The sequence below is a fragment of the Dipodomys ordii genome, unplaced genomic scaffold (assembly GCF_000151885.1).
Source record: "Dipodomys ordii isolate 6190 unplaced genomic scaffold, Dord_2.0 Scaffold38, whole genome shotgun sequence".
Taxonomy (NCBI): domain Eukaryota; kingdom Metazoa; phylum Chordata; class Mammalia; order Rodentia; family Heteromyidae; genus Dipodomys; species Dipodomys ordii.
In genome coordinates, this window is record NW_012267254.1 from 11,134,376 (window position 1) to 11,146,705 (window position 12,330).

The following is a 12,330-nucleotide window of genomic DNA, read 5'->3' on the forward strand; positions in this document are numbered from 1 at the left end:
AATGAATGGATCAAGAAAATGACACACACACACACACAGAGGAGTCTATGCCTCCATCAGAAAGAATGACATCACCCCATTTGTTAGGAAATGGAAAGACTTGGAAAAAATTATATTAAGTGATGTAAGCCAGGCCCAAAGAAACATAGGTCCCATGGTTTCTCTTTATTTGCAATAACTAGTATATGTCTAGGACAAGCAGAAAAGGTAAAAAGCTATGTATATATGACCATATAAATTGAAGCTAAGTGAAATGAACCCCAAGACGGGCATAAGTGGCATTTTCTTTCTTGCTATTGTTTTTAATGTACTTATTAGGTACTGTGTGATTTTTTTTTTTGTTTCTTTTGTATGTTCTTTCCCCATGGTATAATCCCTGCTTTCACTGTATTTGATGTCTGTGCCCTGCATCTTGTATACACACTTCTATAATTTGGGGAGGGGAAGGGAAAAAACAAAATGCTTAAATAAGGATACATGTTGACCCATTTTAACAATGAGATGTACAAGACACTATCTTGAAAACGAACTTTACAACTTGTGGTGGGGAGGGAGGGAAGAGTTGGGGAGGTGGAGAGAGAAGGGATGGTAGGGGAAAAACAAAGGAGGAGGTAACAATGCTCAATAGGAAATGTACTCATTACCTTACTCATGTAACTGTAACCCCTCTATACACTATTTTTACAATAAAAAATGTATTTAATTTTTTTGATTGTTTTAAAACCTGGTTTTGGAAATACTCATTTTACAAAAGTGACCTGTTTTTTTTCTTTTGAGTGCAACCTTCCTGAAAGAAACAATATTTTTGTGTATGTTTCACAATGTATTATAAGAAAAATTACAGTATTTATCGATTGTATTTTTTTTGGGGGGGGGGGTCCGGTCGTGGGGCCTGTACTCTGGGCCTGGGCGCTGTCCCTCAGCTCTTCAGCTCAAGGCTAGCGCTCTACCACTTCATCTACAGTGCCACTTCCGGCTTTTTTCTTTTTGCTTATGTGGTGCTGAGGAATCGAACCCAGGGCTTCAGGCATGCAAGGCAAGCCTCTACCACTGAGCCATCTTCCCAGTCCCTCGATTGTATTTTTGTTCTGTGTATTAATCTTCCTCAAATTCCAAAGGGATTTGCGAAGGTGAATTGATTTTAGTTCCCTTTGATATAGAATAACATTAAGCATTAAGTAACTTTAATACACTAAGTAAATTTTATTCATAAACTCTATTTCCTTTGTATGCTAAATGAAAACACAGATCCATTGTTTTTCTTCAGGAGCTAAAATGTTAAAGGCTTTCTGGTTTCCCAGGAATGAGAACTATTCTTGTTGTATATAGCTGAACAATAGTTCAGCTCAGTCTTTTAAGAGAAAAAGTATTTATTGTTCTTGATGTCTATATCCTAATTATTTTTGTTTTTACTTTGTTTATTTTTAGCCACCTGACAACCAAAAACTTGGTTTACTAGAAGCCTTGTTAATGATTGGTGACTGGCAGCATGCACAGAATATTATGGATCAGTTGCCTCCGTACTATGCAGCTTCACATAAACAAATAGCTCTGGCTATTTGCAAGCTCATTCACATAACTGTTGAGCCTCTCTATAGAAGGTATGTTACTGTGTATGGCACTAATGATTGAGGTAGGAATGGTTGAGAATGACTAAAAAAATCTGTATTTACCTTGTTTTCTCAAACAAAGCACATTTGACACATTTTTTTCTCAAGATAACTGTTTATAAGGTATATTAGTTTTATGTATATTAATTAGTGAGTTCTAATGTCTAGTTGTTTAAAAGTGTGTTACAGTATAGTATGAAACTATAGGTTTAATGAAGATGCATTCCACTCAAACTGACAAGTTGAATTAAAATCCCTTTGGACAACTACTTAAAGATAATAAAAAAAAGTAAAACAAAACTGTAGTTCTGGGAACTTGATACTTCAAGATATACTCACTTTAATTCAATCTCTTATTTATTATGTAGTATCCCATTTGTTATTAATTAGTGAGACACCAATTAGTAAACCTCCCTAACCCTAACAGTTATTATCATTAACCTATGGGGTATAAGGTTACTATTATAATAAACATAGGTTGAAGGAGTGTGACAGAGCAGGTAAATCTGACCAAGGTACATTGTATTTGTATACCGCATGTCAAAAAGAAACACCCTGATAGTGTATGTTAATGTCAATAAAATTTTGGGAAAATGAAATTAAAATTGAAAAAAAAGCAACTACAGGTTTGACTTGGTTGTATTTTCTACATTGAGAGTTAAAATTCTATTCTTTTTTTTTTTTTAATTTGCCTCTTTTTTCGGAAGGTAGAGAATTTTGCCTAATGGAATATTCATTCCTCTGTCCTAGGTTGAGTGACTGGTTGAGGACATTGCTACTATGCATACCTTCTAACCTGACATACATGCTGTTGTTAAAGTAATTACCAGTATAGCCTGTCTCATTATCTGTCCCTACTGTGTCAAGTAGTCCTCTGGCTCTCAGCCTACTTGCAGTATACTTAGGAGTAGTATTGGCAGCAGTTCTGTCTTCAGTTTCACAGATCATAGCCTGCCTTGTGACTTGTGCATAGCGACTGGCAGCTGCATTCAGTGCCACTTGGGCTGTAGACTGCGAAGGCTTCTTTTCAGAGAATGATGCCCGTGATTTCATAGCCTGTCACCTGCTCAGCAGGTGAGAACTCTGGCCATGTGGTACTTTTTAGTATGACATCTTTGATTGTTCAGCTTACTTTTCCTACTACCATTTCCTACATACTCAGTGTAGGTAAGGAACCCAGATAGAGTAATAAATGTTTTTTATTCACTTAAGTCAGTGTTGTTACAGCCATATTCTTATGTCTCATATTCCAATATACCTGAGGCCCATTCCTTATTCCCCATTCCCAGATCCAAATTCTTGAAACTAGCTATATAATATAATTAAATGCTGAGATTTACATTTCCCTGGTTTCCTTTTCTTGTTAATTTGAAGCATTGTTCTTTGAGCTCTGATTTTATTCTGTATTAAATATTGTTTTTGTTTTTCCATTAGTTGGGAGTTGGAGTTAATTTGATATAATAAGGAATGATTAAAATACAGAAGGCAAATGTGAACAAGAAAATATTTATTTACTGATTTGTGTTAACTTGAAGGATACAATATAGTATGTGTGTATATATGTTTATAAATTTGAATTCTTTTTATAGAGTTGGTGTTCCTAAAGGTGCTAAAGGCTCACCTGTTGATGCTTTGCAAAATAAGAGAGCACCAAAGCAAGCAGAGAGCTATGAAGATTTGAGGAGAGATGTATTCAATATGTTCTGTTACCTTGGTCCTCACCTTTCTCATGATCCCATTTTATTTGCAAAAGTGGTGCGCATAGGCAAGTCATTTATGAAGGAGGTTAGTAAGATGTTTCTTCATGGAAAAAAGTAAATTTTGAAATGAAAAGACTGAGAGTATATTTGTACTTAGTATTTTTAGGAACAAGTAAAAAAGTAAGCCCAAATTAACAAAGGCTATGTTGAGTAAGGTTTGTGGGAAGTTCATTTTGTGTGTGTGTGTGTGTGTGTGTGTGTGTGTGCGCCCGTGTGTGCGTGCATGCGAGCGCTTTTATGTACATGTCCCTCTTATTTTTTTTCTTCCTTGATGTTCTAATCAGCCTTTGTTAGGAAGATTTCTTACTGCCCTTCTAAATGCCTTTGTCTTCTTTCTCATTTCATTTTCAAATTTTCCTGCTTTATAATTTTAGAGACAAAAGGATACTAAAAACTCATAAGGACAGCTTAGAAACAGATTTTATTTCAATGAGAAGATATATTTGTATGTGCAGCTTTATTAGTTTTATTGTATCATAGTATTCTAGGGAAGGAATAGCTTAAGTGATTAAAACTCTTTACATATTAAACTAAAAAACTCTAGTTTTTTCAATTATGGAATACCTTAATATATATTCTGATATATGACACCAGAATTACAAATTCATTATGACCAGACAAAATGGAACAATTCTTTAGCTGTGTTTCTGTCAGTCTATTCTTCTGTACCTAATTCCTTATTTATTGATAGAATGTATATTGACTTGTTTCTCTGAAAGGAAACTATATCTTCCCTCCCTCCCTCCTTCTTTAATTCCTTCCTCTTCCTCCTTCCTTTCATCCCTCCCTTCCTCTCTCCCTCCCTCCCTCTCTCCTTCATTCTATCCATCCATTCATCTATCCTGTTTTAGGGCTTGAACTGAGAGCCTAGGTACTGTTAACACTCTACCACTTAGAGCTATAGCTCCATTTCTGATTTTTAAGTGATTATTGGAAAGAAGAATCTCACAGACTTTCCTTCCCAGGTTGGCTTTCAACTGTGATCCTCAGATCTCAGCCTCCTCAGTAGCTAAGATTACAGGCATGAGCCACCAGTGCCTGCCTCCTTGCCCTTTCAATTTTCAGTTAGAAAATATAGGGCTGGGAAGGTGGCTCAGTGGTAGAGTGCTTGCCTTGCATGCATGAGGCCCTGGGTTCGATTCCTCAGCACCACATAAGCAAAAAAAAAGCTGGAAGTGGTGCTGTGGTTCAAGTGGTAGAGCACTCGCCTTGAGCTGAAGAGCTGAGGGACTGCGCCCAGGTCCAGAGTTCAGGCCCCCTGACCGGACCCCCCCCCAAAAAGAAAATATATGCATTTTTTCTTTTTATATGCATTTTTTCATAGAGATAATAAGATGTTTCCTAAATTAGTGTTAAGTGAAAATGTTAGCCTTCCCTGTTATGGTACCATGCATTACAATACTGAAGCCTGAAAGTACATACATACTGAAAATACTCTATATGATTATCTATCAAGAAAGTAAGATACTTATTAGCTTCATATTAACTTTTGCCCTTCTTCAACTTGATATTGAAATATAGCCCTTCTATAAGTCTTGTTTTTAGGTGCCAATGCTTTAGTCATTCTTTGGCTTGTCCACATTATTCTAATACTCAACCCATGTGTATGTGTGTGGGGGTATATGCACGTGTGTGTTTGTGTTTGCATAAAACTTTATATATGTAACAATTTATTATCACTCTATTTTATTTTAAATGACTAGACATTGCCAAGCACATCACTTTAAGGGCCCATCTGCAAATCGCTGGTATAATATACACCCATTTTTTCCAGTCCCATTTAAGAAATTGTTTTGTCTTTGTCAGAAATGCTGTTAATATTTTGGGTTTATTTTTTTAGGAATTATTTTGGTAGTGAATTAAAACGTTTAAACATTGTTCAATATTTTTGTTGTATTAATGTTTAATTTTACTTATTCTGTAGAGGAAATCTGGCTGAAAAAATGCAAATGCCTTATAACTAAATGATTGTGCTAGATGCAGGTGGTTTTTTTTTTTTTTTGCCAGTCCTGAGGATTGAACTCAGGGCTTGGGCACTGTCCCTGAGCTTCCTTTTGCTCAAGGCTAGCACTCTACCACTTGAGCCACAGTGCCACTTCGGTCTTTTCTGTTTATGTATAGGTACTGAGGAATCAAACTCAGGGCTTCATGAATGCTAGGCAAGCACTCTACCACTAAGCCACATTCCCAGGCCTGGACGTGGTTTTATAATATTTAATAATAAAAATGTAGATCATATTTAGGATGCTTTGATTTAAATGATCTTGAAAATGAGAAATGAATTGGATTGTAAAAGTAGTACTTAATGTTCATGGATGTGAAGAATGGCTTAGAGTTTAGAATTATTCATGAAATTTTAAAATGTTAATTGCTATTAGGTTATATTTAAAATCTGCATGTGTGTTTCATGTAAAAACAATAAAAGTTAAATAATTAAATATAAAAGTTAATTTTTTCTAATCAAGACACTAAATTGATGGCATAATTTCAAACTTTGTGCATTCAATTAATTTTTGAAATTTCAGTTTCAGTCTGAAGGAACCAAACAAGAAGATAAAGACAAAACGGTAAGAGACTGGTAAAAAAAATCTAATAATGTGTCAAATATTTGTCTAGAAGTGCAGCATACTACAAATTTTAGTATGAGGAAGACTTAATTATTTGTTTAAATAATGAATTTATATTTTAAATGCTAATATAGCTTTTAGTAACTCACACTGTTGTTTTTTAAGATTAATATTGTATGTTGAAGATTAACATGCTGAGAAAGGATCAACAAATACCCTTCCTTTCCTCATCCCATGCTATCTTGGGTGGAGAAAAGTGTAGGAAACTGTTATGAGATCTAGAAATTGTCATTTCTCTTAAGATTATCATAATTTTGAAGGTAATGTGAATCTCTTATTGAAATAATTTTGTTCTCCTTCTCAGGAAGTTATCCTTAGCTGTTTGCTTAGTATTACTGATCAGGTACTACTTCCATCTCTTTCTTTGATGGACTGCAATGCTTGTATGTCTGAGGAACTGTGGGGAATGTTTAAAACATTCCCTTATCAACATAGGTAAATAATTGTTTCATATTTTTAACAACAAGAATTCTAGTGTATTAGACTTTAGTATTGGACTTTTCCTAATTCTTCGTTTCATCATTTTTTTAAAGATACCGTCTGTATGGCCAGTGGAAGAATGAAACCTATAATGGTCATCCACTTTTAGTAAAAGTCAAAGCTCAAACAATAGACAGAGCCAAATATATCATGAAGTAAGTTTAAATTAATTTTTCTTCATATTCTAAGTTACATCTGGCTCTAATTTATTTTACAGTTTTAAGGAAGCTCATAATTATTTGCTGAAGGTAAAGCTGATTCTATGCTGCATATAAAATGGCTATCAATTTTTGTTCTAACACATTTTAACTTGTAAGATAGTGTATAAATCTAATAAACATCCTGTTAAATGCATCACATTATAGGCTACTGTAGGATACTGTATCCTGTTGCTATTCTTTAACTTGCATAATACAGTTACTTTGCATAATGCAGTCAAAGTTTTAGGCATTTCCTTCCCAAAAAGTTACCATAATAGAATTATGAAGAACTTCTACTGGGAACCAGATTTTGAGAAATCTCTACATTTTATTGGTTTGCTTTAACATTTATAACATTGCAATATAAAAATGGTATTGGTTCTACTTCCTGGTGAACTATTTGAAGTTGAAATGTAAAAATTGTGTATCCAGTTTAGTATCATTTTAGAGACTAAAGATACTTGTTATATTTCACATTTTTAATGAGACTATCATCAATTGTCGTTTCTTTGATAAAATTCATGTATATTCTTATAAGTCATGCAATCTCTAGTGTTGCTAGATTTAATAGTATGCAATAATATCGTCTTTGCCTGGTGATATTGTCTCTGGTTACAGTCTTCTGGGAAAGTAGACATGTGTATTATCACAATCTTGTTTAATAGTTGCTGTTATAATGAGGTATAAAATACTATAGAAAGAAAGAGAATTATCTAATCTAGTTATTACAGGAAAAAGTTATTATAAAGTATTATTGCAGGAGAAAATATCAGTTCTGGTTTGCCTGAATGAGTTATTGGAATTCTCAGATGTAGCTTCTAGCTTAACAACAGGCATCATCCATGGAGCCAGTACTACATATGCTAGGTACTAAATGAAGTACTTTACTAGAGAATTTAATATTAAGTATTATTAAATTAATGAAATCCTTCTCATCTGTTTTCTCTACAACCATATTTCTTTTATCTGACGTATAGTGCTTTGTATTATTCCTTTATTTCAAAGACCTTTGATGACTTGACCATTGCTGGACATGTTCTAGGGGTTTGGTACATGCCTATACTCCCAGCACTCTAGAGTCTGAGACAGGAGGATAGAGAGGTCAAGGCCAGCCTGGGTTACACAGTAAGACCCTGTTTCAACATGAAACATAACAAAACAAGGTAGCTCATGCTGACCACCTTAGCACCTCAATAGGCTAAGATCTAATGATCCTACTTTAAAGCTAGCCTAGGCAGTCTCCTGAGAACCTAAGATTACAGGCATGAGCCACTTTTACTTGGCTACGAGAACCTTCTTAGAACAGTTTTATCAAGTTCATTATTTTGAAAATTATTCCATTCTTTAAATTAGAATTTGAACTCATGTGCTGGGAATGTGGCTTAGTGGTAGAGTGCTTGCCTAGAGTGCATGAAGTGCTGGGTTCAATTCTTCAATACCACATAAACAGAAAAAGCCAGAAGTGGCACTGTGGCTCAAGTGGTGGAGTGCTATCTTTGTGAGCTAAAGAAGCTCCTGGACAGTGTCCAGGCCCTGAGTTCAATCCCTAGGACTGACAAGTAAATAAATAAATAAACAAAAATTATAATTTGAATTCATAATTTACTTCGTTGTATTTTCATTTTAGAAAAAATAATTTATTTCACTTGTATATTTGATCTTCTTTTGTGGGGAGGGCTTGACCTTGGGGCCTGGGTACTATCTTTGAGCTCTTTCTACTCAAGGCTAGTGCTCTACCACTTTGAGCCACAGAGCCACTCCTCACTTGTATATTTGTAGCCTTTTCATGGTTCAAGTTTCTGGATTCATTTTGTAATAATCTCCAAAATGTTGTTTCTGTGTAATGATTGGTTTGAGCTCTAAGAATTTCTTTCTTTCTTTCTTTTTTTTTTTTTTTTTTTGGGTCCGGTTGTGGGGCCTGAACTCTGGGCCTGGGTGCTGTCCCTCAGCTCTTCAGCTCAAGGCTAGCGCTCTACCACTTGAGCCACAGCACCACTTCCGGCTTTTTTCATTTTGCTTATGTGGTGCTGAGGAATCGAACCCAGGGCCTCATGCATGCAAGGCAAGTGCTCTACCACTGAGCCATCTTCCCAGCCCCTCTTTTTTTTTTTTGTGCCAGTACTTGGGCTTGAAGTCAGGGCCTTGCACTTTGTACCTAGTTTCTTTGGTCAAGGCTGGTGCTGTACCACTTGAGTAACACCTCTGGGGACTTTTCTGCTTGGGCTTGCTTTGAACTGTAATCCTCAGTTCTCAGCCTCCTGAATAGCTAGAATTGTAGATGTGAGTACTGGTACCCTACTTTGAGCTGTAAGAATTTCTTTGATTTAAAATTGTAAGTTTTTGTAAAAAAAAACAACAAACAATGAACAGAGGAACAAATAAACAGGAAGAAAATTAGTAAAAAATTGTTAACCTTTAATATGGAAAGCAGAGAACTTTTTTTTGGGGGGGGTTCGGTCGTGGGGCCTGATCTCTGGCCTGGGTGCTGTCTCTCAGCTCTTCAGCTCAAGGCTAGCACTCTACCACTTGAGCCACAGCGCCACTTCTGGCTTTTTTTTTTGTCTTTTTGCTTATGTGGTGCTGGGGAATCGAACCCAGGGCTTCAGGCACATAAGGCAGGAGCTCTACCGCTGAGCCACCTTCCCAGCCCCGATTTTTACTGCTTTATATACTATTACTATAAAGTGGAATTATAGCCAGGCATCGGTGCCTCATGCTGATAATCCTTTCTACATAGGAAGCTGTGATCTGAGGATGTGGTTTGAAGCCAACTTTGGCAGGAAAGTTCTTGAGACTTTTATCTTCAGTTAACCACAAAAAGCTGGAAGTGGAGCTGTGACTCAAGTGGTAGAGCACTAGCCTTGAGTGCAAAAGCTCAGGGACAGTGCCCAAGCCCAGAGTTCAGGCTCCAGTCAAAAATAAAGGTGAAATCATATGTTATAAATATTAAGCATGTAATATAAACTCTGGATAAGCCTAGCCAAAATAACCCCCCTTTTGCAGTAGTGTAGTTATTTAGTTGGATCCACTTTGTATAGTTGGGAAGGAATTATCTCATGGTGTGATTAAACTTGTATGCATAATGACCAATATTTTTAAAGATAATTCTGCCACTTTTGTCTTGTCTTCCCTTGTAGGCGTCTGACCAAGGAAAACGTGAAACCTTCAGGAAGGCAAATTGGGAAGTTAAGCCACAGCAATCCAACCATTTTGTTTGATTATGTATGTTTTGAAATGAATATTATTTTATGGGATTTTCCTTTTTTTAAAAAAAGTCAGAATATATGGAAATATAATATAGTTTTAAAATGGAATGATGTACTTGAAAAATGTTTTAATAATATTTTATTGAGATTGATTACACAGATTTCACAATATTATGGATAGTGTTACTTAAAGTCACATACACATTTTAACCTTCACAAGGCAAATTGTCATTATCATGTTTTATAAAGTTTGTGAATTCTATAGTAAAATTGTTTTAAGAAAAAATGAGCAAATGTCAGGTTATGCTAAAAATAAAACAGTTCGTTATATATTAACATTGGCTCCTTACTAATAACTCATTAGCAGTGCTGCTGTTATAGTCAGTCTAATGTTACTTTGTTGAACATGATTTGATTTCTGGGAGCATATCTTTGTCTTTTTGGAGGGGAGAAAAGAGGTGGTGTGCAGAAAGGGAAGGAGGAAGAGTGAGCAAATGGAAGGGAGTATTATTGTATTTTTAGAAACATTTGAATAGCATTTTATTGTGATTCAGTTTAACACTGGTGTTTTGTAATTCTGAAATACATTTAACATAAGATTAACTTCTATCTCCTGCAAATCTAAGTTTAGTTTCCTCTAAAATCATTTCTTTTTGGGGTCGGGTCGTGGGGCCTAAACTCTGGGCCTGGGCTCTGTCCCTCATCTCTTCAGCACTCTACCACTTGAGCCACAGCGCCACTTCCAGCTTTTTTTTTCTGCTTATGTGGTGCTGAGGAATCGCCTCCTGCATGCAAGGCAAGCGCTTACCACTGAGCCGCCTTCCCAGCCCAAAACCATTTCTTAATTGGAAAATATAGTCTAAAGTATTCTCTAAGGAAATGATTGAATAGTAATTTTATATTCATATGAAATGATAGGTAACCACTTTTATTATAAACACTGTTGCATTTTTTTTGAAAAATTGTAGCCACAATTTAGATGACATAAATCCTGTTTTGTTTAGTTAATACCATCTGTTCTTTGTTGATTCCTTTCAGATCTTGTCACAAATACAGAAGTATGATAACTTAATAACACCTGTGGTTGATTCATTAAAATATCTTACTTCATTGAATTATGATGTCTTGGCCTGTATCCTTTCATGTGAAGAAATACATTAATTTCATAGATTTTTTTCTTGAGGGGTTCTAGGGTTTGAATTAAGGGTCTTGGGTTTGATCGGCAGGCACTCTACCACTTGATACATGCCCTGGAGAGACCAGATTTTTTATTTTCAGTACCAGCATTGCAGCTTGACTCAAGGGGCCTAGGCATTGTCTCTTTAACATTTTACTCTCAAGGTTGGTGCTTTACCATTGTGCCCATAGTTCTATTTCCAGTTCTTTGGAGGTTAATTGGGGATAAGAGTTTAACTACTTAGGAGGCTGAGATCTGAGGATTGTGGTTTGAAGCCAACATGGGCAGAAAAAGCCCATGCAACTCATCTCCATTAAACTACTCAAAAAAGCCAGAGGCGGCACTGTGCTCAAGTGGTAGAGCACTAGCCTTGAGCACAAAGAGGTATCCTTGCTAAAAGATGTAAATGAGATTAATGGTGAAGAGTTGATGCTACAATGTAATGTATGTGTCAATACTTTGCAATAATTTATTGGTAAACAATTATTTTCCCAAGATACAGCAATTTTTCTGTATTTATGGTTCTCGGAGATGTAGTTATTTTTTTCTTAACTTATGAAAGATTGTATCATAGAAGCTTTAGCTAATCCAGAAAAGGAGAGAATGAAGCATGATGACACAACCATCTCAAGCTGGCTTCAGAGTAAGTTATTTTACAAAGGGTGGACTTTTTACTGTTGTTAACTGCATGCTTTGAATTCTGTTACCTAAGCTTAAAGTAGAATATCTAACCATTCAGTTTGTTCTGTGAAGGGACCAAGTCCTAGTTAAGTAAGATTTAATAGTAAATTCATATTAATTTTATATAGTTAAATTATATTAATTTTCCTTATTCAAGAGAGTATTATTACCTCTTGATAAAACTTGGGGAAGCAACTTTTATTGGGGTGTTGGAAAAATACCCTTCTCTTTCCTCCCCCTTCTCTTCTTTATTTTCTCCTTCTCTTCCTTATTCTTTTTTAAAAGTAGGGAACCAAGAGTTTATTAATGAAGTGAAAGGAAAATCCACTAAGGGGAATGAGCTGCAGGACTCAAAAACCAGTTCCTTTTTGTTGTTTTTCATAGCCCAGGTTGGCCTCAGATTCATAATCTTCCTGTCTTCACCTCTGAAGTCCTTTTAATATTAAGGAAACCAATCTTTCCCTTTCTTTCCTGAGGTTCTTTTTTTTTTGGGTGGGGGGTCCGGTCATGGGGCCTGAACTCTGGGCCTGGGCGCTGTCCCTCAGCTCTTCAGCTCAAGGCTAGCACTCTACCACTTGAGCCACAGTGC

The 12,330-nt window shown here is 35.8% G+C and overlaps 1 protein-coding gene across 1 annotated transcript in view; it reads left to right on the forward strand.

Annotated features, from left to right (window-relative positions):
* Window positions 1-12,330, forward strand: part of Thoc2 (THO complex 2) — a 146,066-nt gene that overhangs the window by 55,725 nt on the left and 78,011 nt on the right. Inside the window, exons 11-19 of the mRNA XM_013018075.1 lie at window positions 1,429-1,601; window positions 3,200-3,395; window positions 5,896-5,937; window positions 6,302-6,432; window positions 6,531-6,632; window positions 9,815-9,899; window positions 10,922-11,015; window positions 11,623-11,703; window positions 12,126-12,130. Of these exons, the coding sequence (XP_012873529.1) occupies window positions 1,429-1,601; window positions 3,200-3,395; window positions 5,896-5,937; window positions 6,302-6,432; window positions 6,531-6,632; window positions 9,815-9,899; window positions 10,922-11,015; window positions 11,623-11,703; window positions 12,126-12,130 (909 nt within the window). The remainder of the gene's footprint in view (window positions 1-1,428; window positions 1,602-3,199; window positions 3,396-5,895; window positions 5,938-6,301; window positions 6,433-6,530; window positions 6,633-9,814; window positions 9,900-10,921; window positions 11,016-11,622; window positions 11,704-12,125; window positions 12,131-12,330) is intronic.